Source organism: Pan troglodytes, chromosome 5 (assembly GCF_028858775.2).
Source record: "Pan troglodytes isolate AG18354 chromosome 5, NHGRI_mPanTro3-v2.0_pri, whole genome shotgun sequence".
Classification (NCBI taxonomy): Eukaryota; Metazoa; Chordata; class Mammalia; order Primates; family Hominidae; genus Pan; species Pan troglodytes.
Window position 1 is genome coordinate 23,822,841 of NC_072403.2, and position 27,351 is coordinate 23,850,191.

At 39.9% G+C, this 27,351-nt stretch overlaps 1 protein-coding gene across 14 annotated transcripts in view; it reads right to left on the reverse strand.

Moving 5' to 3' along the window:
• The window catches only part of KIF13A (kinesin family member 13A), a 228,262-nt gene that overhangs the window by 105,484 nt on the left and 95,427 nt on the right, over positions 1 to 27,351 (reverse strand). For all 14 annotated transcript variants that reach the window (XM_001170727.5, XM_054685623.1, XM_054685622.1 and 11 more), the window contains one exon: positions 8,451 to 8,511. In XM_001170727.5, coding sequence (XP_001170727.1) covers positions 8,451 to 8,511 — 61 coding nt within the window. The remainder of the gene's footprint in view (positions 1 to 8,450; positions 8,512 to 27,351) is intronic.

The window sequence follows — 27,351 nt, forward strand, 5'->3', positions numbered from 1 at the left end:
AGCCACCATGTGTGTGTACTGGGAGATGGGTAACCAAAGCAAATCTCTTTCTATAGCAAGAAAGAAACCAGGGATGGAAGGAAAAATGCAGCTATCATTCCTACGCCCAACATCTGATGACTGAAGAGGCACAGGATAAAAGAGTCACAGTGGGCTGTGTTCTAGAAAGTGAGAGAATGAAATGGGAGGATATAAGCCCTATCTTGTTTAAAATCTGCATTAAACAAGGCAGACACCTATGGCCCATGGCTGAATAAAACACTAAGCATGGTGATGCACAGATCAGACCTGGCGTATGCACAGAGTATTTCTTGTTTTTCTAAAGTAACTACATAGAAAAGCATCCAATATTTGAACACGATCAATAATTTCATCAGTTTAAACTGAGCCCCCAGTTTTCCTTCCTTTCCCTATCTCTTCTCTTTGGAATCAGAGTAGAGAGAGAGAGGAAAAAAAAAATAAAGGCTGGGCTCACTATTTATGACTTGGAATTCCTGGGCCTACTCATTTGTGAGGGTGTTTTTCCACTTCTAAACAGGGCTGACAGGCACAGCGATTTTGATGAGTCTGGACTTGGCAGGTGGCCCAGCTCCAAATCAGAGCACCTGGACAGCACAAGACCAGACAGGTTCTTCTCACATACCTGAAGGGGTGAAGAATGCCCAGCTTGGATGAGGTTTAAATAAATTCCTTTCTCAAAAATCTTTGGTGTATGGAAGTGCAGCTTTCAAAAATTCTCATATGTAGTGATTTCAAACCTGGTTTAAGTTAAATGACCAGAAACTACAGAGTTCAGATAAAGAAACTGAAGCTGTAAGGCTTGACTTGGTATTGCTAGATTTAAGTTTTAATCAACTACAGAAAAGTCTGCCATTGAGGTGCCTGGTAAGAAGATCCCAAGAAACCAGGCCATGAGGGTAATAGACCACGGACACATTTTCCACTGTAGCATTCAAGAGCTATCAGTGTTAGTCTGGAAGTCTGGCTTGCAGCATGGCACGGCTGACTCATCCAGATGGATGTTTCCACCACAGCAACAGCACTGGGGCTGGCCATGAGCATGGTCTTTTTTTGTTGCTGGACAAAGTGGCTGATTCACCAAGGAGGAGGTCATGCAACCACTGCCCTGGGCACTGGTCTCGAGAATGAAGAAAGAATATAAAGCCACTCACCTGTGAAGAATGTCTTACAGAGAATGTGTGTTGGAGTCATACAGGAGGGTGTTTCCCATAAAATAACTGCTGACAAAGTAAACCTTCATTTCTATCTTATTTGATGGTGTTTTACACCCCCTCTCTCTGATAAAGAAGCAGACCCAACTCAACATCTCTTCTGGATTGTGGGCTGCACAATATTTATAGTATTTGAGGCGAGGTTAAAACAAAGCCCAAACCAAATATAAGGATCCTAGAGAACTTCTGACAGGAGTGAGGGTAACTTTAGTAGTATTCCTGGCTAGGTTCTAAGCCAGAGCACTTCAATATGACTTCCTTAGGAGTCATATTGAATGACTCTTCAGGATGAGAGAGGAGAGGAGCACCATAGGCTGGAGTAGAATCCATAAAATTTTCACCAGCATACATGTCATTAACTAACATCCACATTTACCAATGCTTTCAGTGCTCTCATAGGGAGCAGGGCTTCGCTAAACCTCAGTTTTCTTATCTGTAAAATGGGGGCAGTAGTTTCTACCTGACTGGGTGCTTTGACAATCTTACCACCTAGTGCATGTAGAGGGATCGGCACAGTGCCTGGGATTCAATGCTCAGGGTTGTACTATCTATTGCTATTGTTATTCACCCCTCTAAACACAAGTTAAATGATGTTTCTGGGTCCAACAAACACCCTAAGGAACAAATGTGGACAAAGAAAGGGAGGTATTGAAGAAAATGGGATTTGATAGGATAAAAAATAGTGAGTAAAGGGGAGAACAAAAAAGCAGCATATATATATATATATATTTACACACACACATATATATACACTTAAAAAAATTTAACACGATTAGCAAAGCTCATTTATTTTTTAACATCCTTTACAAGAAAAATTTTTCTTAACTGACCTTCTTATCCAATTCTCTGGATTACCCAACATTCTCTCTTCCATCTATGAAATGCCCCCTGCATGCTAAATCACCCCAGCTGGGAGGCTACTCTCTGGACTCTCACCAGCTGAGTTATGCTTGTACAAAGGGTCAGTTGTATTTGCTCCTAAACTGTTCTATGTCAGTTGTACTTCTCTGTAATTACATAATTTAATTAACCAATGCAAAAAAGAGGGTTGCTGATTCTAAGAAAACTCTAAATAGAATGCTTAGGAACAACTTGATAAAGGTGAGTCACCAAAAGAAATGACAAATTGAGTATGAGTGAGATAATTTATAAAAGACCATAAAAGAAAAACAAAAATCTGGGAGGATTTGGCATATTTTTTCATAAATGTTTTTTAAAATGGCATGCATCATTTATAATGAATCCCTACTTTAACAAACTGTTCAAGTAGCAACTACTAGCGTTGCTCATACCTATAGGGAAAACTTTTATGGTTTAAACCCAATAGCTAACAATTATTGAGTGTTTCCTCTGTGCAAGGCACTTGCTGAGTGCTTCATATACATAATCTCATTTCAACCCACAATATTTATAATAAGGAGGTGCTGTTATTATTGCCTACAGCCACACAGTTGGGAAGTGGCAGAGGCAGAATTTGAGCACAAGAAGTGTGACTCCAGAGCCTGTGCTTTTAACTACTAGAAAAAAGACTTCATTCAAACAGACCACCTGAATAGTAAAATAATGAACCAATACAATATGCTAGAACAAATTAATATTGTAGAACTCAGCTAAGAAATTGGTTCTATTTTGGCTACTGTTGGCTTTTAGAATGTAAATTTTGCTGCACAAATGTTTTGTCTCATTACGATTCTGGTTAGTTAATATTTAGTTAAGCAATATGAAGCAGAAATCATTTCTAGCTCTGAGCACATAAAATCCCCCATCATGGGAACAGAATCAAACATGGCTGCTCTTCCCACTGCATTAGTCCACAGATTGGAGGTGCTCTTCTGTCCCCTCACAGAATAAAGCAATGCTAGCAGAATAAGAGGCAGATGTACAACCTTTCTCCTGAGTTGCAGGGCATTAACAATGCTCGAAAACACATGGCTTCAGCACATTTGAGCAACATGCCATATGGCAAGAACTGTTATATAATTTCTGAGTCAACAGTTTAGAATCTCTCAGGCCAGGGAATGTTCACATCCACACTGACCCCAGATATGCCACTACCAGACTGCTTTTTTTAAATTTTTGATATGAAGATTTCTATAGAGCTGGGAAGAAAATAAAAACCAAAGTCACTGGAAGTCACTGTTATCTACTAACATGGCACATTTTAGAAATGTTAAAAAATGTATTGACTCATTGTCAAGAATGCTTTAATTGCAATCAGCAGTGACTTAAACATTTACAAAGACTGCTTTCAAGTTTATCAGTATTGACTATAATATACTAACTTATAATCTTAAATGTGGATCTGTGTATATCTGCATGTATATATGAAGTTCGGGAGAACATATGAGTTTATGTAGAAATGCCATGCTCCAGGTATCTAATTCTGCAGGTTATTTCTGTTTTTTATTTTCATTAGCCCTTACACAGGGTTTTTGCTTCAAAATTCTTTTTGAAGCAAAAAAAAAATTTTTGCTTCAGAATTATCTGCCAGACAAACATTATTACAACTACCTAGCCAAAAGCTAATAGGAGGAAGAGATAATATATTTCAAATGTAAAATAATTCCTGGCTGGGCACAGTGGCTCATGCCTGTAATCTCAGCACTTTGGGACGCTGATCACTTGAGGTCAGGAGTTCAAGGCCAGCCTGGCCAACATGGTGAAACCCTGTCTCTACTAAAAAATACAAAAATTAGCCAGGTGTGGTGGCACATGTCTGTAATCCCAGCTACTCAGGAGGCTGAGGCAGGAGAATCGCTTGAACCCAAGGAGGCGGAGGTTGCAGTGAGCGGAGATCGTGCCACTGCACTCTGGGCGACAGAGCGAGACTCCCTCTCAAAAAAAAAAAAAAAAAAAAAAAAAACACAAATAAATAAAATGTAAAATACCTCAAAGCATGATTCAATGCAATGTGAATGGCTTAACAAATAAGCCTTTAATTTGCCTCTGAAAAGTCCACTGGAACAGCTGTGTGGCCAACATAAAATGGCTGATTCATGTTTTATCAGAGAGCTGGAGGGGATCTGAGATCATTCCAGGCTGTATCTCCTCCTTTCACAGATGAAGAACAGAGACCCACAGAAATTATCCTGCCCAAGGTCTAGCAGTTTGTGGCAAAACCAGTTGTCATAAATCTCAGTACATTGCATTTTCTTTCCAAAGTGCTGACTCCTGTCACAATGAGACAATAATAAAGACAACGATAAACATTAAGGCAGTGCTTCCTCCTCCCTAAGTCGCCAGGTACTTACTGGATTAAGCACTTTAAATGAATACATCATTTAGTCCTCAGATCAACCCTATGAGATCAGAACTATTAGTATCCTTATTTACCATATGAGGAAACAGAAGGATTGTGAGATTCAGTAACTCACCCGGCCTTACACAGATAGAAGGTGTTAGAGCCAGGATTTGAACCAAGTCTGACTTAAGAGCCCATATTCTTCAACTGCTCCAACCAACCCACTACAATGCCATTATACCTACTAGAGAATTACGTGTTTCTAAATCAGAAAGTGGGAGCGTGGAGGCTCTTCCTATAGCTTTTAATAAATATCAAGACATGATTGAGAATTTAACATTTTGACACACCACACAAAACTTAAGAGCCCTTGCTTCTCTTTGCTTTCTCAATCCATGCACTTATCTTTCTCTGTCTCTCTCCCTGCTACCCCCCAGTTTTGAGAGCGGCTTTGAGAGTCCTGATCAGTATCAATGATGCCATTATTCATCGAGCCTGACAAATAGGTCGGTTTCAGGAAATATGTGCTTCCCCTTCTCGACTTCCCCTATTTTCCACCAGATAATGAATGCTTCTATCTTAATGTTTTTATTCCCAATTAAGAAGGAATTGTTATTTTTTAATGAAGAGAAAAATTAGTATGGAAACCATCAACTAATCTACACATAATGTATTTACTAGGCAGATTATTTACAATGGATGTAAACTTGAGAGAATAGTAAGCATGAATTTTACCTTTTGCTAAGGAGAAGGAGCATCATAGTATTTGTATGATAATGGGAATATCTGAAGAATAAGAAAATATCCTCCCAAATTTTTTAAGTAGACAGTGCTCTATGAGCTGGCAGAAGCCGATTTCAGGGCTAACTGGGACATGGTACTCAATGTGATCATGCAACCTAAAATTTACTAAATTTTAGGCTATCAGTATGTTTAAAAATCATTTTGATCTTTTAAAATATATCTGAACTATCTGTAATGAAGAGCTACAGAAATCTTGAGTTTCACAACTAAATTTTATCATCTGTATGTAATGAAGTCATTTCTGGTTTGGAAAAAAAAAAGTTTGTTGCACATCCAGGCACATGAGTGATATATTGCAGAAGGCTAGAGTGTTCTCTGTGGGCAATAATGGAGGATGTGATTCCAGAAGATATGGAAAAGAAAGAGAAAAACAATCTTCCTTAAGCATTATTTTAACCACCTCACTCCAATAGCCCCTATTTTTCACCATATTAGTCTGAAGTTCTTAGAATTTCCTATTATCTGGCCTCATTCAACATGTACAAATAGGTCTCCCATCGCATCCCCAACAAGATGCACCTTCTTATTTTTCTTTCTTTCTTTTTTAATCTTAACTTTGCAGCTGGGTTCCCCGCCACCAATATATACCTTCTGCTCAGACCAGCATTACCATCATGGCTCTGTATCTTCCTTTACAGAAAAGTCAAATGAAAATATCATTTACGGGAACCTTCCATTAATCAGCACATAAAGTGACCTATTTAACCCTTACAGCAACCACATAGCATAGGTATTGCCATTTTTACTTTCTTCCATAGAAAACAAATTGTAGCTCAGAGAAATTAAGTAAATTGTCCAAGAGAACCAACGCAGAGGTCCTGAGATTCAAACACAGGTCTCACGTCAAAATCCATGTGCTCTCCTTGACACATGTCACTTCCTCTTGTCTGGATGCCTTCTAGGCTTCCCTTTGACTAAACTCTAAACAACTCATATGTTGACAAGTAATAATCATATATATTTATGGTATACAACATGATGTTCTGATATATGTATCCCTTGTGGAATGGCTGAATCAGGCGATTTAATGTATGTGTTGTCTCAAATACTTATCTCCTCTATGTTCCATCTGCTCTCTGGTGCCTTCCCAGACAACTGGTGCCTTTCCAGATTTTATCTCTTTAAAATCTGGTGCCTTTTCTCTCTCTCTTTAAAATCTGGTGCCTTTCCAGATTTTATCTCTCCTTGGATTTTATGTAACACTTAAAATCTATAAAATTTAGAGTTTAAATATTATCTCAAAATGTTATTTGGTATGCATTTCTTTTGCTTTCTAACTTATTTTTGGATTTCTCAAGGGCTTCATGGGCTGCACACACACAGTGGGTTGGGGGGGGGTCATGAATACTTAAAAAATTATTGTGAGACTTTCTGGCTTCCTGAGTTATATGAGAGGAACCAACAATAGACACTGGGCTGAGGCACTGAATGAGTGGTGAGAGGAGTCCCAGAAGAGACAGTGGAGAAGGTAGAATGGGGTTATATAATAAAGGACCTCAAATGTAGTCCAAAGAGTATAGATTTTTTTCTAGCATGTGATGAGGAGTCCTGGAAAGTATCTGAGAAGTGCATGAGAAGAGCTCCAGTTCAGGAAGATATATATGGCTGCATCTTGAGTAACATAAATTGAACACAGTTAATGACGGGTTTGTATAACCATAGCATTTATCCCCATTTGTCTCTGCATCTGTAGGAAATGTTTTACTTTTGTTGTTGATTTAAATCTAAAAGTACACACCCGGCACAAAAATACAGAGTGCTAACAAGTCAAGGCTGTTCCAGACTCTGCAGAACTTATTACATAAAGTCCCAAAGGACTGATAAAAAGACAAATTAATTACAACCAACATTATGAACTACTTATTCACTTTAATAAAATATATTGCTCAAGTTGTAGGAATGATATTTGGAAAGGCTAATTTACCCAGTGTGAGCAACTGAAGAAATTCTCCTAGTCCAAGATTGTTAACTCTTGAAAAAATTATGTTATCAAACAATTTCTCAAGTTTGCTTTATATGGCAAGGAAAAACCTATCAATAAATAAAACATTAATTCTCTTTAAACTAGTCATGTGCTTTTACCTCCAAATCTTTTAAGGCCAATATCCTCCCTTCATTTTTTTTGTTTTTAACTAACTGAGAATGTCATTCAGCTGATGCTCTTATAAGTAGAAATAAGGAGAAAACACTCAGTAGGAAGAAATCGTTCACAAGCTCTATTGTACAACACGGTGACTATAGTTAATAACAACGTACTGTATTCCTGAAAATTGCTAACTGAGTAGACTTTAAGTGTTCTTACCACAAAAAAGGATAAGTTCATGAGGTAAAGCATGTGTTAATTAGCTCAATTTAGCCATTCCATAATATATACATATTTCAAAACATCACACTGTACGTGATAAATATATGCAACTTTCATTTGCCAGTTAGAAAAATAATTTTTTTTTATTTTTTTGAGACAGAGTCTCACTCGGTCACCTAGGCTGTGGTGGGACCTCGGCTCACTGCAACCTCTGCCTCCTGGGCTCAAGGCATTCTCCCGCCTCAGCCTCCCAAGTAGCTGGGATTATAGGCGCCCACCACCACACCTGAATAAGTTTTGTATGTTTAGTAGAGATGGGGTTTTGCTATGTTATTCAAGCTGGTCTTGAACTCCTGACCTCAAGTGATCCGCCCACCTCGGCCTCCCAAAGTGCTGGGATTACAGATGTGAGCCACCATGCCCGGACGAAAAATAAATTTTTAAAAAGATGAAATATCTAAGAAAAAGGGGGCATAATCAGAAGCAAAAGAACCAAAAACTTCCTCCACCAAACCAAATGCTTCCCTCTGGAACTAAAGCAATTGTGACTGACTCCTAGGAAAGCCTATGGTCATAAATTATAAAACAGCAGTCATTTGTGTTGGATGGAATGAGGATAAAATACCACAAGGAGGTCAGGTGAACAATTTGAAGCTTAATAAAAATCTGTTCAAGGATTTTACAAGTAAGTGGCAGACCCAGATTCTGAAACCAAATCTTATTGACTTCCAAACTCATGTGGTATAATTGGAAAGAACAGGTGTGAATTACACAGGGAAAGTAAAACTCCAGAGGAATTAAAGAAAATAAACTCAATGGAAGAAGAGGCCAGAAGCCCAACTGTCAGGTGTAGAGGGAGAAAACTTACCAGCGTATTTTGTAGTGTTAGATTCATCCATGGACCAAAAGCAATAATCAAAGGCAAATACCTGAATGAAAGAACAAAATATTAAACTTAAAGATTAATTAACTTCTTATGAGTAAATCAGACTAAAATAAATCACAGGTGAAGATGAGAAGGATGGCCACTACTGTCTGACTGAAAAAAATCACTATAGGTTTGGTGCTTTTGTTAACCATAAAATTTCTTATTTTCCTCTTTTTTGGGGGACAGGGTCACCCAGGCTGGAGTGCAGTTGAACTATCACAGCTCACTGAAGCCTCAAACTCCTGGGCTCAAGGGATCCTCCTGCCTCAGCCTCCTGAGTAGCTAGGACCACCAGTGCATGCCACCATATCGAGCAATTAAAAAAAAAAATTGTTGCAGACAGGAGGTCTTGCCCTATTGCTCAGGCTGGTCTCGAACTCCTGGCCTCAAGTAATACTCTCTCTTCTGCCTCCCAAAATGTACTGGGATTATAGGTGTGAGCCATCGCGCCTGGCTCTATGATATTTCTTTTAGACTAAATATATGGTTAGCTTTCTGTATTAGAATAAGTTGTATATGAAAATTACTATTTATCTAGAATTCAAATAACCAGACATTTTAACGAGATATTTTTTTCCACAATACATCTGATGAGAAAACACAAAAAACAAAAACAATATCTTCTCTTGCAAGTCCATGGTTTCAGCAACCATGGAACCTTCCAGGTCGATCTCCCTCAGCTTCTCAATACTCAACTTTCATATAAAGCAGTTCCTTCTCCTAGCTTTCCATGATATCATCTGTAGCATACTGAAGTTCAAAACTCTCCATATTCCCATCCTGCACTCCTTTCCCCTTCTGTCTCTGCAGGCAATCTCCAGCAAAGCATGTTTTTTTTTTTTTTTTTTTTGGTGGTGGTGGGGAGGTTCTTACTGTATTTTTAATATACAATTCCTTGAAAAGTAAAGATGTGAAGCAATTTTACATGTTTAGCAATTTTACATGTTTAGTATTTGGCATGTCTTTTACATGTAAAAGTATCTCTTCATATTTTTTAAATTTTAATTTTTTTTGAGTTGGAGTCTCGCTTTGTTGCCCAGGCTGGAGTGCAGTGGTGCGATCTCGGCTCACCGCAACCTCTGCCTCCCGGGCTCAAGTAATTCTCCTGCCTTCAGCCTCCTGGGTAGCTGGGACTACAGGTGCTCGCCACCATGCCTGGCTAATTTCATGTTTTATCTTTTTTTATTTTTCTATAAGTTATTGGGGTACAGGTGGTATTTGGTTACATGAGTTAGTTCTTTAGTGGTGATTTGTGAGATTTTGGTGCACCCATCACCTGAGCAGTGTACACTGCATCATATTTGTAGTCTTTTATCCCTCGCCCCTCTCCCACTCTTCCCCTCAAATCCCCAAACTCCCCTGTATCATTCTTATGCCTTTCCGTCCTCATAGCTTAGCTCCCACATATCAGTGAGGACATACAATGTTTGGTTTTCCATTCCTGAATTACTTCATTTAGAACAATAGTCTCCAATCTCATGCAGGTCGCTGCAAATGCCGTTAATTCATTCCTTTTTATGGCTAAGTAGTATTCCACCACACACACACACACACACACACACACACACACACACAGCATGGTTCCTTTATCCACTTGTTGACTGATGGACATTTGGGTTGGTTCCACGATTTTGCGATTGTGAACTGTGCCACTATAAACATGCATGTGCAAATATCTTTTTCGTATAATGACTTATTTTCCTCTGGATAGATACCCAGGAGTGGGATTGTTGGATCAGATGGTAGTTCTACTTTTAGTTCTTTAAGGAATCTCCACATTGTTTTCCATAGTGGTTGTACTAGTTTACATTTCCACTAGCAATGTAAAAGTGTTCCCTGTTGACCGCATCCACACCAACATCTACTGGTATGAAATCATTAATTCACTTTTACATGAATTAACTTTCTGTATAGCTACTGAATGCCTACTATATACCAGGAATGGCTGGTGCTTCTTGGTGCTTCCTCTGTAAGGACTCCCATCAAACTGCTTTTTCTTTTCCTTTTTTTTTTTTTTTTTGAGACAGAGTCTCACTCTGTCACCCAGGCTGCAGTGCAGTGGCATGATCTCAGCTCACTGCAGCCTCCGCCTCCTGGGTTCAAGCAATTCTCCTGCCTCAGCCTCCCAAGTAGCTGGGACTACAGGCATGCACCACTATGCCCAGCTAATTTTTGTATTTTTAGTAGAGACGAGGTCTCACCATGTTGGCCAGGGTGGACTCAAACTCCTGACCTCAAATGATCTGCCTGCCTCAGCCTCCCAAAGTGCTGAGATTACAGGCGTGAGCCACCATGCCTGGCCCTAACTGCTGTTTTTCATGCCCATTACCACCACTTGTGTTCCAGCTGTTATTATCAAATGTGTAGAGCAATGTTCCCCAAAGTGTGTTCTAAGGAACCAGAGTTTCATGAGCTACTCCATGAAAAAAGACCAAATCATGTTGGAAGTGGTGCACGTTTTATCCTATTTGAGATTCTCAATGAAATTCTCAATATTAAAGGCTCTAAAAAGTCTTCCAGAGACTTTTCAGAAATGAAGTCCAGGAAAGAAGCCTATTTGATTGTTTAACATTTTATTTCCCCAATTCATTTTGGTGAGGAGACCCTTTTTGGACTAACAATTATTAACATGCCTTGGAACTACTACTTCTCAGCATATCCCTTAGCAAATGCAGCCCAGGTGACTCAGTAGCTACCTTCCTGGGCTCACTGCTATTGCCCTTTATCTCTTGCAGTCCAAACAGCAAATTACAAACCTCCCATGGGCAGGATCCTTTAATGCTTAATCACTTCCAAGAGATCTTAAGCACTGAGCATACAGAACCCACGCTCTTTGGCCTGGCATTTGAGACTAGCCACAATAGGCCCTCCCAGCCTATTAACCCCAAATTCCTCATGCTCCAGTGGAACTTGTCCTTACCTCAGAATTACTAAGTATAATTTCATCTCTGTCCTTGTTCTCTCCTTCATTTCCACCCTTCAAAATACGTCATACCCCTTAAGGCCCAGTTCGATACATTTTTCCTCCCAGAAGCATTCTTGGTTAAATCCAAAGGAATCATCTTTTCTTTCTCTGAAACCTTACAACACTGTTTAGTCCTTTTTTATGGCTCCTATCTCAATTATTTTATTTTTCATTTATCATGTATATGATCTGTGTGTGTGAGACAGCATTCATTCATTCATTCATTCATTCATTCATTCAGAGACAGGGTCTCCCTCTGTTGCCCAGACTGGAGTGCACTGGCACTATCATGGCTCACTGCAGCCTCAATCAGCTCAATTGATCCTACCTCCTCAGCCTCCTGAGTAGCTGGGACTACAGGCACATGCCACCATGCCCAACTAATTTTTGTGTTTTTTGTAGAGATGGGACTTCGCCATGTTGCCCAGACTGGTATCAAACTCTTGGGTTCAAGCAATCCTCCCACCTTGGCTTCCCAAAGTGCTGGGATTACAGGCATGAGCCACTGTGCCCGGCCTGTATATATGTTTTATCTCCACTTGTAGACTAAGTTCCCTGAAAGCAGGATCCATATCGAATTCATCTTTGAAGCCTGCAATGTTTATAGTAGTCACTTTATAATTACTTATTGATGTACTTAATGGCATTAAGATCTTGCAGGGAAACAGGCATTTTTTTACATTATAAAAGACTAGTAAGTTATACGCAATGTTCTCTCTCTCTTGCCAAAAAAAAAAAAAAAAAAAAGACTAAGTTATGTTCTGAATAGTTTCAGCACTATATATACTTTATTTTAATGCTTTTAAAACTGATTTAGGTATATATGATGTACTCAACTTACATCATCAACCCGAGATCCAAATTCAATTTTGTTACTTAAACATTCACTCTGGTTTTATAATAACCAAGTTTCAAATGAACAGTTATGAAACAATAGTTTCAGCCAAGAGAATGTGGAATATTTACTGCATTCAAGGGCTCTTCCAATGACTCTAGAGACCGACCACACAGGCGTAATCCAGTTAATCTTCCTGCCTCTGGGCAGGACTGAACTTCAACACTTCTAAGAGATGATGATCTATCTTGTTTTTAAACATTTCCAGAAAAGGAGATTCCACAAACTCCCTTTAATGGCATCTTATAATACTTAACTTTTATTCCCAGGACATTTCCCTTTTCTTTTGACCTAAGTCAACTCTCCTTACTTTAAACAGCCAATAGAGGCTATTTTCCTTTCTTTTCTTTTCTTTTTGTTTTTTTTGAAGTATCTTTACCGCTCTCCTTCTTATATCCCGGGCACTGTGCCCAAGCTTGATCCATGGTGAATTTCAGTGACATGTGTCATCCTAAATATTAAGAAAAAAAAAATCCTCCCACCAAGAACCTTTGGTTTTCAACCTCATTCTGTGCTGCTTTCAATAACTTCTGGTTTCTGCACTAAAAAAATTTGCAGTCAGTATTTACTGAGCATGACTACAAATCAGGCCTAGTAGTAGCCATCTAATTCATTAATTCACTTATCCATTCACAAATATTTATTGAGTACCTATTGTGTGCTAAGCGCTAGAATTATAGCAGTCAAAAAACATGCAAAGACTCGTGGAGCTCATGAGTATCCTATTACTTGCATTATCTGTAGTAATACTTATATTATTCATGTCCCTTATGAAGCTCCCAGTGAGGTGAAGGGAGAGAAGCAATATGCAAGCAACCAATAAACACATATGGCGCCAGGAGGTAATCAGTGACACAAAAATGTAACAGCAAGGGGGCACTGGAAAAAACTGGAGCAGGTCCTATGAAAGCCTATGGAAAAGCATGACAGCCAGATGGAATAGCAGGTGCAAAGGCACCGGGGCAGAGAGTGCCTGTGTGTTCAAGGACTGTGTTTTGAACACAGTTATTGTTATATATAGTGGAATAATCATTTATTCACTTCTTCAGTTATTGCTATATGTAGTGGAATAATCATTTATTTTCTACATGTTAATTTTTCATGCCTACCTCTAACTTTTTTTTTTTTTAAATTTTTGTTTTCTTTATAGAGACAGGGTCATGTTGTGTTGCCAAGGCTGGTCTTAACTTCTGGGATCAAGCGATCCTCCTGTCTTGGCTTCCCAAAGTGTGGTATTACAGGCATGAGCCACTGCATCCAGGTCAAACTTAATTTAACAATTTGCTATTCTTCAAATAAAGTTAGAAAGCTAGAGATTTACATTCATAGTAATGCTACTTAAAATAAAAGAAATCTACCCCAAATTTTGAGGGTCTACCTGTCAGTAAGAATTATTCCAAAGTCTGTGAAAACTTCTAACACTCAAAGAGTTAATCATTTAAAGTTGTTTTTGCTAATAAAAGGGCACGAGACCATTTTCATTTTAAGCATTTGCCCCCTAGAATTCAGACAAATATTAAAACCCTGCAGATGAAAAGAGTCCTAACAATACTGATAGATACAACTGTTCTTTGCTTGCCAAAGAGCAGCGCCCTTTGAACTGCATTATGTCTTGAATTTCAAAATCTCTGATCACAGGCATTTTAGAATGGTGATACCTCAAACCAGTCATGGAGTATAGGTTGTTATTTTATTAAACATTTACTAGGAAGAAAGCTGAAGTCCAGAAATCTACATGATTTCCCTAAAACTCAAAACAAGTGAATAGAAAAATTTTTGTTGTATTCTTTTCTCAGCTGGAAGTGATCTCCCAATCCCCTTTCCCTCCTATGAAATTTTACAGCAGTTTGTAGCTCCCTTGACACTGATTCACATACGGTCCTGTTTTATGCCTTGGTTCTTCTGTGTGGGTCTTACTTCCAAATCTAAATGGTGGGCTCCATGGCAGCAGGAACTATGTTCCATGCACCCCATAGTGCCTGTTTCAGTATTTCATACAGGGCAGGCACTGTATGTAATATTTTTTCAATTAATAAACATATTACCAGGGGAAGGAGTTGGAACACAGACAAGAGCATGGAGTGGATGTAAGAACTATTATGAGTAACCAGAGGTTCAAGCTGCAGGATATATTTTTAGATGTTTCATTACTTTCACATGCATGGTTTGGGGGAACTTGATTCCTGCAATGGTCAAATAAGGATTCGGTCACTAGATGAGCACTGGGGTCCCCTTCAGCATCATTATTCCATGGTTCAGGTGGATAAACAAGCAAGGGCATATCATGTACAATTTGTGGTCTGCACAGAAATTAGAACATTTATTTGTTTGACTGTCACTAGAAAAATTATGGCCGTTACTAATGCAGTTTTAAAGATGTTTAAATTAATTCCTTTGTCATGTCCTTGACATTTCCCTTGCAATCTCTTGTTAGTTCCATAAACTATTTACAAACTATTACCCTTCCTTTCATGCCAAAATGTAATTATATGAATAACACAAGGTTTGTTACAAAAGGAGACATGCTTTTCTTAGGTCTTTACAGTAGTTTTGATTTTCCCATACAAAATACATTGACATTTCAAAAGGGAGCAAACCAATTTCTCAAGACTTATTCCTTGGAAACTGACTACTTTGTTTTTTTCTAATTTTTTAAAAACTTTATTTTAGAGAGAGGGTCTTGCTCTGTCACCTAGGCTGGAATGCAGTGGCATGGTCATAGCTCACTGCAGCCTCAACCTCCCAGCTCAAGCGATCCTCCCAAGAGTAGCTGGGACTACAGGCGCATGCCACCACGCCCAGCTAATTGTTATTTTTTGTAGAGATGGGGGCTCGCTGTGTTGCCCAAGCTAGTCTCGAATTCCCCTAGCCTCAAGTGATCTTCCTGCTTTGGCTTCCCAAAGTGCTGGGATTACAGTTATGAACCACCATGGCTGGCCAGAAACTGATGACTGAAGAAAAATAAAGTCTTATTTTTTGCAAAGCCACCATATTATACTAGAAAAATGTTATTTAAGACTCCTAATTGGGCCAGGCTCAGTGGCTCACAGCTGTAATCCCAGCACTTTGGGAGGCCAAGGCGGGCGGATCACCTGAGGTCAGGAGTTCAAGAGCAGCCTGACCAACATGGTGAAACCCTATCTCTACTAAAGATAACAAAAAATTAGCCAAGCGTGGAGGCACGCACCTGTAATCCCAGCTACTTGGGAGGCTGAGATAGGAGAATCATTTGAACCCAGGAGGTGGAGGTTGCAGTGAGCCAAGATCGCACCATTGCACTCCAGCCTAGGCAACAGGGTGAGACTCTGTCTCAAAAAAAAAAAAAAAAAAAAAGGTCTTGCTCTGTTGTCCAGGCCAGAGAGTGCAGTGGGGCTTGAGGCAATCATAGCTCACTGTAACCTCAAACTCCTGGGCTCAAGCAGCCTCCCGAGTAGCTAGGACTATGGGCACATGCCACCATACTTGTCTAATTTTGCTGCTGTTGTTGTTGTTGCAAAGATGGGGTCTTGCAACATTGCCCAAGTTAGTATCGAACTCCTGACCCCAAGCAATTCTCCCACCTCGACCTCCCAAAGTGCTGAGCCACTGTACCTGGCCCAGCAGACTTCTTAATGCATACAGCTGAGTAAAACAACAAAATGCCAACCAAGTATACATTTTACATTTTATCAATAAGAACCAACATTGTGAGAACATTTTTTTTGTAAAGGCATTCATAGCTTTTCAACTGAAAAAACAGCCAAAAGCATAGATGTTTTGTAGTCGTTTTTGAAATCTGAAAGCTATTGCCTTCACTGTTTCCAACAAAATTTGACTCCACCTTCTCAGAATCCCACTCCTTCCTCTTAGTTTGCAACTTATAAAACTCATACCAGGATTTAATTCCCTGCAGCTTGTGGTACATCTGCTCCACCTTTATCAGGCTCTTAAAAATGTTAGCTTTGCATTTTTGTGAACCACTGAACATCTAATAAAGTTACTAAAGCTGTTTTTAATAAGGCAAATGTGTTGAGAGATATATATAATCTGAGGTAATGAAGTTCCATGACTTACGAATAGGATGTAGTACAGTTAAACTCCACTCTTACTTAAAAGTCATCTCTGATGGCATTTCAGCAAAATTCAATTTACAGTTTAAAAAAAAAAAAAAAGGCCAGGCACAGTGGCTTATGAGGTCAGGAGATCGAGACCATCCTGGCCAACATGGTGAAACCTTGTCTCTACTGAAAATACAAAAATTAGCTGGGTATGGTGGCATGTGCCTGTTATTCCAGCTACTCAGGAGGCTGAGGCATGAGAATTGCCTGAACCCGGGAGACGGAGGTTGCAGTGAGCTGAGATTGTGCCACTGCACTCCAGCCTGGGCAACAGAGCAAGACTCTGTCTCAAAAAAATAAAAAAAGAAGTAAGATCTTCTATGTTCCCTGCAGAACCAGAAGGCATCCATGTTTTAAGATATGTAATCTGTAACCATTTTTCTGATCCATAAAAACGAGACGTGAAGGTGCTTTCAACTGCATTATCTCTGTATCCTTTCATTTGTCCTTTCGAGTTGTGTGCTTTCACTAATATGTCCTCCAACTGCAAAATGGTCAATCTGGAAAGCAATAAACTAACACCCACTTGTTACCTTTTTCAATTTTAGGGGCTACAGGGAACTCAAGTATGTACTAGGCACGTTTGTATCCTCTTGCTTACAGTCTAGTTAAAAAGGCAAAACACAAAACAAGTATTCTTTTTCTAAGAAAAGTAATTTTTTTCCCTAAAATCATTTTAATACCTCTCAGAAACCCTCCTCAGACACAAAGTGATTAATATTTATTATGTCAAGATAATTTAATTTTATGTAAAGAAATATTTCTGGACATATACATCAGATTTTTGCAAAGTGAGCCAAAACCTACCCCCTTTTAATTTGTTTCCTTTTAATGTCATCTCAAATGTCACTCCTTTATAAATTTTTTTTTTTTTTTTGATGGAGTCTTGCTGTGTCGCCCAGGCTGGAGCGTAGTGGCATGATCTCAGCTCAGCACAACCTCTGCCTCCCAGGTTCGAGCGATTCCCTTGCCTCAGCCTCCTGAGTAGCTGGGACTACAGCTGCTCACTACCATGCCTGGCTAATTTTTGTATTTTTAGTAGAGATGGAGTTTCACCATGCTGGCCATGCTGGTCTTGAACTTCTGACCTCAAGTGATTTGCCTACCTCGGCCTCCCAAAGTGCTGGGATTAAAGGCGTGCGGCACGGCACCCGGCCTGCTTATAAAACTTTTAAGGATACTATTTCTCATTATCCTGAATTTCCATATCCGTCTAATCAGATTCTGTATGTGTGTATATATATGTATATATCTATTTATATACAATTCCCTTTGTTCTGCTACAATATTAATTCTTAGAGGATAAAGCCTTGGTTTCCCTAATCTTTTCATTACCAAACAAAAATACTCGGCGAATTTACATTTTAAAGCAACTTTTGCTGGGTATGGTGGCTCATGCCTATAATCCCAGTGTTTTGAGAGGCTGAGACTGAAGGATTGCTTGAAGCCAAGAGTTCAAGACCAGCCTGGGCAACATAATCTCTACAAAAAATAACATTAGCCAGCTGCAGGGGCATGTGCCTATAGTCCCAGATACTCAGGAGGCTGAAGCAAGAGGACTGCTTGAGCCCAGAAGTTTAAGGCTGCAGTGAGCTGTGATCATGTCGCTGCACTCCAGCCTGGGTCACAGAGCAAGACTGTCTCTAAAAAATAAAATAAAAATAATAAAAAAAAATAAGGCAACTTCCTGGTGAACTACCTCTTAATCAATCATGTAAATCTGTTTTCACATGTGACATCTGCTTAAAATAGCACAGATCAGTCAGTGTAAATCCTTCAGTGGCACAGCCAGGATAGCAGCACCCCAACGATACTTTGCCAAAGCCTCCATTTTTACTTCAACTGCCACAGTAACAGACTGGTGTCACCCTACAGGCATTATTTTTGTGTTTACTGGATTCCCAATGCTTTCCCAAAAAGACATAAGAAATGACCCTATTCATCTGTATATTACGTCAATGGTCAGCCAACTTCTCAGCTCTGAGAGATTCCACCAATGATCAAGAAATCCTTTGGGTATATTGAACACAGTGAGATGTCTAGGGAAAAGAAGAAGGAAGGGGAGAGCCAGGTGCAATGGTATGCACCTGCAGTCCCAGCTGCTTGTGAGGCTGAGGTGGGAGGATCACTTGAGCCTGGGAGTTTGAGGCTGCAATGAGCTATGATCACACCTGTGAATAGCCACTGCACTCCAGCCTGGACAACCTAGTGAGATCCCATTGCTAAAAGGAAATAATAATATTAACAAAAAAAGAGAAGGAAATCATAATAATAACAAAAAAAGAGAAGGGAATGTAGAACTATGAGGGAATTTCTCCTTCCTGTAATTCTCTCCCTTTCCTCACCTTGCCTCCCTGCCCAGTGAAGTACAACTCACACTACTCAAGACCTGCTCAAATGTCACCTCCTCCAATGTTTTCTCAACTTCCTCCCTATAATTATTGCCTCCTCTGGGCTGTCTTAGCCAACAGCTCTCCCTCTCTAACACACACTCATCTACCTAAGTAACTGCACATTTTACATTAATTTGGGATTGTGGTAACATAAACGGAATACCTACTAAGATAATGCTTGGCACACAGTGAAACTCAGTCTATGGCAGCTACTGTTACCAATATTATCATTATGTACTGATGGACTTCGCTCCCCCATTAATAGCACAGCTACTGCTGTAGAGCGTTTGTTATGTACCAGGCACCAACCTAAATACTTTATATTCTCACCAAGCTGGAAGGTTTTCTGAGCCAGGGACTGTGCTAACTCATCTTTATTCTCTCTAGGTACAGGATAGTGTAGATGGGTACTCAGTATTTGCTGAATTAAATAGAAAGAGAAGTGAAAAGGCAAAAAAGGCCATGTGTGTGGGAGTTGCTACAGACTGTTTGGTTCTGTGTCAAAAATATCAATGCAAAACACACTACTTCCTAGCGCCCAAATCTAAAATCAAAAGGGCTTCCCTTGGGGAAAAAAGTCTGCTCTATGTGGACTTGCTTTGCTTTGTATGAAGGAGTGTGTCCTCTCCTCTACACTGCCTTCTTCCTCTCTTTGTACAATTAATCCGCTGTTCACATCTGCAGACCCAGCTGCCATTAACAGCCTGTTCTGCCACTATCTACTTTGAAAACTGAGCCCCAGAGCTCTGTGAAAAGGCCCATTTCTCCAGTTTTAGGAACATTAGCTTGCCAATGTCCTGTTTTGTGGTTTTCAACTTTGTCAATTTGAAAGACTACAATTAATATGAAAGTGACACTTCAAATGTGTTCACATTTCACCACACCATGTTATGAGCACTGAGTCATACCAAGTAAAGTTCTAGATTTCACTTCATGTTCAAATTTTTCTTTTAATGCCAAGTTTCAATGCTTTTCTCTTTTTCATCTTTCTCCTGATATCAAAGTTGTGAAGATTCATAAAAAAAAAAAAGGAAGAGTTAAACTTCATTCATCTCAGAGGAACTGGACTGAAATTGAAAGGAAACCCCAGCACCGAGAGCCTGTGTGATCACAGAACTGCCTTCACTACTGCTTTTCTAAAAGCAGCTCTGCCAGGAGGAACTCCAGCCTGTATCTGAACACATCTCCTAAGGAATGCTAGAGTCATCACCCTTATTACTGGTGAGTTTTATTGACAGATCTACCTTCCCATTTAAACATATGTCAAGTAACAGCTGTCTTTTGGCAATGTAATTAATCATTTCCTTTACATATGCCTATAGATACATACCAAATAATGTCTTGCATTACAGTCGGCACGGACTGATTGTGAAGATGTGAAAGCCTCTTAAAGATTCAAAGCCAACAGCATTTGCTGCACATCTACAAGGCATTGTCCCTGATCTCAGGGAATGCACGGTCTGTTCTAGAAAACAACTATCCTTGGAAAATACTACTCTGCATTGCAGTTCAAATTTCTGTGGATGCAAGGAGAAGGTATCTCTACAAAGAGCTAATTCATGCTTTCATTCATTTAATGAATAAATCTGAAAACAGGAAATCATCCTCTCAAAACCCAGACCAATATTATAACAGCACAGAGCTTCCATTTAACACTGCACACATAAACTAGTGGTGCATAAGCAATGAAGCACTAATTCAGTTCTAACTCTTTCAAATACTCTACTCATTTCATATTTAATCCTTTATCGTTCATTTTCAAAATCCGCTTCACTGGTGGCTGAGGGGTGGGGGTCGGAGTGTCACAAATGCACAATCTGTGGTATTTGCAGTTCTTTCATATCCTGATCAATTCTCAAAAAACCTAGCCACCCAAATAACTTCTCCAACAGCACATTCAAAGGTGATATGGATATTTTCAAACACAGAATACTTCTTCTTCAATAAAAACAGTCCAAAAGATAAGTTGCAAATGTCTAAGCATCTGCTATCTGATCCCATCTGCTATCTCTGATAAATGATTATTGTTACTCATAAAAATGAGAAGAAAAATAAAACCTAGATTAAATCTGAGTCATGCTAACATCACCCACCATGAGCAACCTCTGGGTCTGGCTCAGAACTTCTGGACCAAGACCTCATTTCATGTGCCTATCTCTCCAGTCCCCTCTGCCTCACTGCACCATGCCAGGTGCATACAGCCACAGAGAGAAGAATGCTAGGCTGATTCCATGGCCCCAGGTCACCAAAGCTAAAGGACCTGAGGCAGTCCAGGGGTTGCAAACATTTACTCCCAGTTAAGTTACACTGGAAAGGACTGATGAAGAGTTCACACTGCTGCGGCTGACTCGGGCCAAGTGGGAGCCAAGAGACTCCCTGGTCCAGAAGGCTTTCACTATTCTAGACAGGGAGATGGATCAACACCAAGAGACAAGGGAGATGGATATCTTTTCTTCCTGGAGCCTATACTCCATGTGACCTGGTACTCTGTCGGTGGTACTGTAGACATCTAAAGGCACAGAGTTCCAGTGAGAACATTTGGTTCTGAACAAAGCCGGGCAGAAGGAAAGGGGAGAGTAGAACCTGTAGGAATTTCAAGATAGAAACACACAGCACTTCACTTGAACCCGGGAGGTGGAGGTTGCAGTGAGCTAAGATCATGCCATTGCACTCCAGCCTGGGCAACAAGGGCGAAACTCCATCTCAAAACAACAACAACAACCACAACTACTAACAACCACCACCACCACCCTATGTTTCTGAGGATTGTTTTGTTGTTGTTGTTAAAAAGAGGGAAAAAAAAGCCTTGGGAAATTTTTAGAAACATGATTTATAATGACAAAGTGTGGTATATTGCGTTACTGTTCCAAATGATTCGTGGCCCTCCTGGTAAGGGAATTACACATCCCTGCCTATTGCCACATGACATGCAGTGCCTGTAGTAGGAAGGAATACAATTCCTCACCATACTGACATCAGGCTTAGCTGTGTGACTTGCTTTGGCCAATTAAGTATGAACAAAGTGACATATGCCAGTCTGGGCAACAGCTTTAAGAAGCCACTGCACAGTTCTCTTTCTTTGTTCCCCTCTGTCACAGTATTAGCAAGTCCCAGATAGGGGTTGTTCCTTCAATCTGGAGCCCAGATTGAAGTCATATGGTATACGGCCACAGGGAACCTCGGCTGACATGTAACATCAGGGAAATATATTTTTGTTGTTTCTAGCCATTGAACATTTAAGGTTGTTACTGTTGCATCACGGAGCATAAGTAGGCTCACACACAAGGCAGTTCCTTTAAAATGAACCTAGATTATTATCCACCCTACATTCTATACTTATCAATTATCTTCTATCTTGCAGCCGTATGAATTTCTTGCAAGCACAGTTCTGATCATGTAGCTTTTCTATATAAAGATCCTAAATGATCTTCATAGCCTACCAGATTAAGTCCAGACTCCCAATGCTCTATAAACTACATTCTTCCAGTTTTTTAAAATACGATCTTCCTTTCATGTACTCTACACTTTAACCAGAGTGTGCAACTTATTTCCTAATACGTCAATTACTTTCTTGTTTGTCTTCCTTTACATACATCTTGATTCTTTTTTTGAGTCAGAGTCTCGCTCTTGTTGCCCAGGCTAGAGTGCAGTGGCAGGATCTCGGCTCACTGCAACCTCTGCCTCCCAGGTTCAAGCAATTCTCCTGCCTCAGCCTCCCGAGTAGCTGGGATTACAGGCACCCACCACCACGTCCAGCTAATTTTTTTTTTTTTTTTTTGTATTTTTAGTAGAGACGGGGTTTTGCCATGTTGGCCAGGCTGGTCTCGAACTCCTGACCTCAGGTGATCCGTCCGCCTCAGCCTCCAAAAGTGCTAGGATTATAGGTGTGAGCCACTGGGCCCGGCCCCTGCATCTTGATTCTTATCCTAAATTTCTGCACTTTGACACCCTATCCATACTTGCAGGCCTCCTGAAGCTCCATGTTTAGCTATGAAGCCTTCTTCCTCGGAAGACACAAGACACAAAGTACTGAAGTAGTGAATGATGATGTTACCATAATCTATTTTCCACTACTTAGATTATAGTATATCTAATCTTCCTTATCATGTTATGAATTCTAGAAAACAAAAACTACTAGTTTAGTCACTCTTGAGCCCCACAAACTCCCCACACAATATTTTTCACAGAAAGTTTTCAATATTTTTCACAGAACATTTTCATTTAATGTTTGCCAAATTAATACATTTTGAATGGATAAGTAAAAACAATTCCTAGGAAAAACGTATAGTGAGAAGGTTATGCTGTCATTGAGTTCATGCAGCTGCAACACTCCTGGACCCAGATATAAAAGTAAAAATGTAAAAGATCAAGGTAGGTCTGCTGCATTTGACTGGGTAATGAAACAAGCAAAAGCCTTAGGAAGCATACTGGTGTTCGGTACTAAGCCATGGGTTTGATCTGAAACAGAGCTGTCCAATAGAAATATAATGCTAGCCATATAAATAATTTAAAATGTTTTTGTAGACACACTGAAAAGTAAAAGAGGCCAACCATGGTGGCTTATGCCTGTAATCCCAGCACTTTGGGAGGCCAAAGCAGGCGGATCACTTGAGACCGGGAGTTCGAGACCAGCTTGGCCAACATGGTGAAACCCTGTCTCTACCAAAAAATACAAAAATTAGCTGGGCGTGGTGGCACAGGCCTGTAGTCCCAGCTACTCGGAAGGCTGAGGTGAGAGAATTGCTTGAACCCAGGAGGTGGAGGTTGCAGTGAGCCAAGACTGTGCCACTGCACTCCAGCCTGGGTGACAGAGTGAGACCCTATCTCAAAAAAACAAAAAAGTAAAAAGAGATGAAATAATTTAATATAAAAATAATAATATATTTAACCAAATATATAAAAAATCTTATATTCTTTTTCTTTCTTGTACCAAGTCTTCTAAATCTAGCATATATTTTGTACTTAATCTCGAGCAACACCAGTCACATATCATATGTTCATAAACCACTTGTGGCTAAATGGCTACTGTACTGAATAGTACAGGTCTAGAACTCACCTCATTGAGGCCAAATGCTTAGTAGCAAAACAGTAGAGGCAACAGAAAATGAAGGCAGTCACAGATTGTGAAGCTAGACTAAATGAAGTTGCATTTCAGATGGCATAAGCTGTACCTAATAAGGTTTCCCCCTTACTTTTTCTGAGCAATTTTCATAAAGGGAGGTTTTTGGTATGTATCTGTGTGCTTCTTCAAATGACTCAGTTTCAAAAAGAAACAATTTTGTTTTGTTATAATGTAGTCAATTTCTTCAGCTTACAATTTTGCCAAAAACTTATAAACATAGAAGTGAGATCAAACACCTTGAAGTTCAGTAACCTAACTCATAAATAAAACAAAAAACACTGAAAGTGAATTTAATTCACAAGCTCTAACACTCAAATAAACCATACATGAAATTATAAGATACTAAACAAAACAATTGTGAGTTTAAAATGAGCAAACTGAGTAAAAAAGAATATGATCCTACACAAAGTGATTTTTCAGTTATTTATATGTTTTCCCTCAGATTCTTTCTTCTTACTCTTTCCTTATATCTTGGCACATAAAATCCAATACATAGAAAAACTCATTTACAATCATATGATGTCAAAGAAAATACACTTGTCCCTCTGTATCCTTGGAGACTGGTTCCAGGAGCCCCTGAGGACACCAAAATCCACAGATGCTGAGATCATCCTGGACTGTACCTGACTGGCAATCAGGAGGCCTAGACTGGAGCCAAGCTCTCCCCCTGGACGGTTTAGCCAATTAAGCATCAGTCTCCTTGGTCTTGAATAAAAAGATTTAAATCATCTAAGTTTAAAAATCTCTTTTAGCGCCAGGCATTGTGGCTCACTCTAGCACTTTGGGAGGCCGAGGCAGGCAGATCACCCGAGGTCGAGAGTTTGAGACCAGCCTGACCAACACGGAGAAACCTGTTGACAGGGAAAACCTGTTGACAGGAAAGACAGGGAAAAACCCTGTCTTTACTAAAAACACAAAATTAGCCAGGCGTGGTGACACATGCCAGTAATCCCAGCTACTCAGGAGGCTGAGGCAGGAGAATTGCTTGAACTTGGGAGGTGGAGGTTGCAGTGAGCTGAGATCACACCATGGCATTCCAGCCTGGGCAACAAGAGTGAAACTTCGTCTCAAAAAAAAAAAAAAAAAAAAACAAAAAAACTCTTCTAGCTATGTACTGCTAACTTGGGACATAGAAGGTTCTGAATAAATCTTGAGGGACAGAAGAAGAAAATGAAAAAAAGGAGGAAGAATTCTTTTTTAATTCCTGTGTGTGTTTCAATGTGGCTCCTCAGGAAGGAAAGAAACTTGTCCCAGATAAGACAAAACCATGACAAGTGAGGGGTCTTGGAACATGCCAGACATTCTGAGGCCACCTGGGGATGCAGAAACTTGGCTTCTGCAGGCAGAGCTGCTTTGACTGAGGACACTTCCCTGTACCTATCAATAGAGCATACATAATGGCATAATTAGGTAGTGATTCTCCACACAAGTGTCGTCTTCCTCTGCACCACCTCCTGCCAAAATCCAAAGTTAATCAGAAGGTGGCTAAACTAACAAGCACTTTCCCCCTTCTCCTTCTTCTTTTTTTTTTTTTTTTCAAAGAGACAAGGTCTTGCTGTCACCCAGGCTAGAGTGCAGTGGCACAATCATACCTCAGTGAAGCCACAGACTCCTGGGCTCAAGCGATCTTCCCACCTCAGCTTCCCAGGCAGCTGGGACTACAGGGACATGCTACTATGCCCAGCTAATAATAATAATAATAATGTTATTATTACTATTGTTATTGTTATTTTAAAGACAAGGTCTCCTTATGTTGCCCAGGCTGGTCTCAAACTCCTGGCCTCAAGCAATCCTCCTGCCTCAGCCTCCCAAAGTGCTGTGATTACAGGCATGAGCTACCACACCCAGTCGAATTTCCCTAATTTACACCTATCTGCGATACTTCTCAGACAAAAACCTCAGACTCAAAACTACAGTCACACTGAGAAGGAAAGACACTCCAATCCTACAAATTATGAGACAAAGCCTCTTTTTTCCCCCTGTAAACTACAGAGAGGTAAGAAGCAGATGTCTCATGTTTGCCCAAAAGCTTGCTTTTCTGTTTAAAAGAAACAAAACACACTTCCATAAATACTACATCATAATACACAACTGGTAAAAGTACTAAAAGGTATGCATGAGGCTTATGCTGAAATAAATGTTTCTCCACTCAAGAGTGCAAATTTACAAAATGTAACATTTATCAAAGAGAAAAACTCAAAGATATGGTATAAAGCAATTTATAAAGACAGAAACTTATGTACATTTCCCTTGTATTCTGACATGCTACATTACACATGCTACATAAAAAATTTTAAATCTAACTTTTAAAACTCAGCTGGAAGAATATCTTCATCTTCTCCTTGGCCTAACACAACACTTAGAAAAAATAACTTTTAGGAGTTAGGAACAAAAGAAACCCAATTGGGGAGGCTGAGGAAGGAGGATAGCTTGAAGCCAGGAGTTTGAGACCAGCCTGAGCAACAGAGTGAGACCTCATCTTTACAAAGAATTAAAAAATTAGCCAAGTGTGGTGGCTCATGTCTCTCGTCTCAGCTACTTGGGAGGCTGAGGCAGGAGGATCGCTTGAGCCCAGGAGTTTGAGGTTGGAGTTCAACGATGCAGTGAGCTATGATTGTGCCACTGTACTCCAGCCTCGGTGAGACCCTGTCTCTTAAAAAAAGAAAGACACCCAATTTGGGGAGAACAAGTGTATGAATTCTCAACCCCACCACCACCAGCAGCACCATTCATGAATCCATGGCTTTTCTTAATTTTCACTGGTTCTTCCTCCTCTTTTCATTCTCCAAAGCAGAGTGAGTCCCAAGGTGCTATCCTCTGTTCTCTCATGTCTTCTATTCCACTTAATCCTGTTTTCCTTGACAAGAGATACCTCTTCCTCTACTTCCTACTCTGTTCACCCCAATAATTTACCTGATCTTTGTAAGGCAGAGTCGGCAAATTCGTATCACCTGCTAAGCATCCTATCAGATGGCTGCCATCACTTCCAACTCAGCCCACTCTAGAACGTAATCAACTTCCCACTGAACCAAACTAGCTCTTCCTTCTTTAGTTTATGTTGATTTGATTTTTCATTCACTCAGTTTCAAATCCGAGACATCTCTGACTCTTGATATACTGTCTTCTCCTATATGCTGTTAGCATCAAAGTCCTGGTTACTTTATTTCTGTAATGTTTTCGTAATTCTTCCCTTCCTCTTTCCTGCTCTAATGGGCACTGCTCCTGTGCAAACCCTTATTTCCTTTTTTTCTGATGTATTTTACTGAATACTACCACTAGCCTCCCTACTGATCAAGCTTTGTTCAAAACAGGCAACAGAGACACTGAAGGTATCAAGGTCCAACCCTGACATCAAGGCCTGCCACAGCT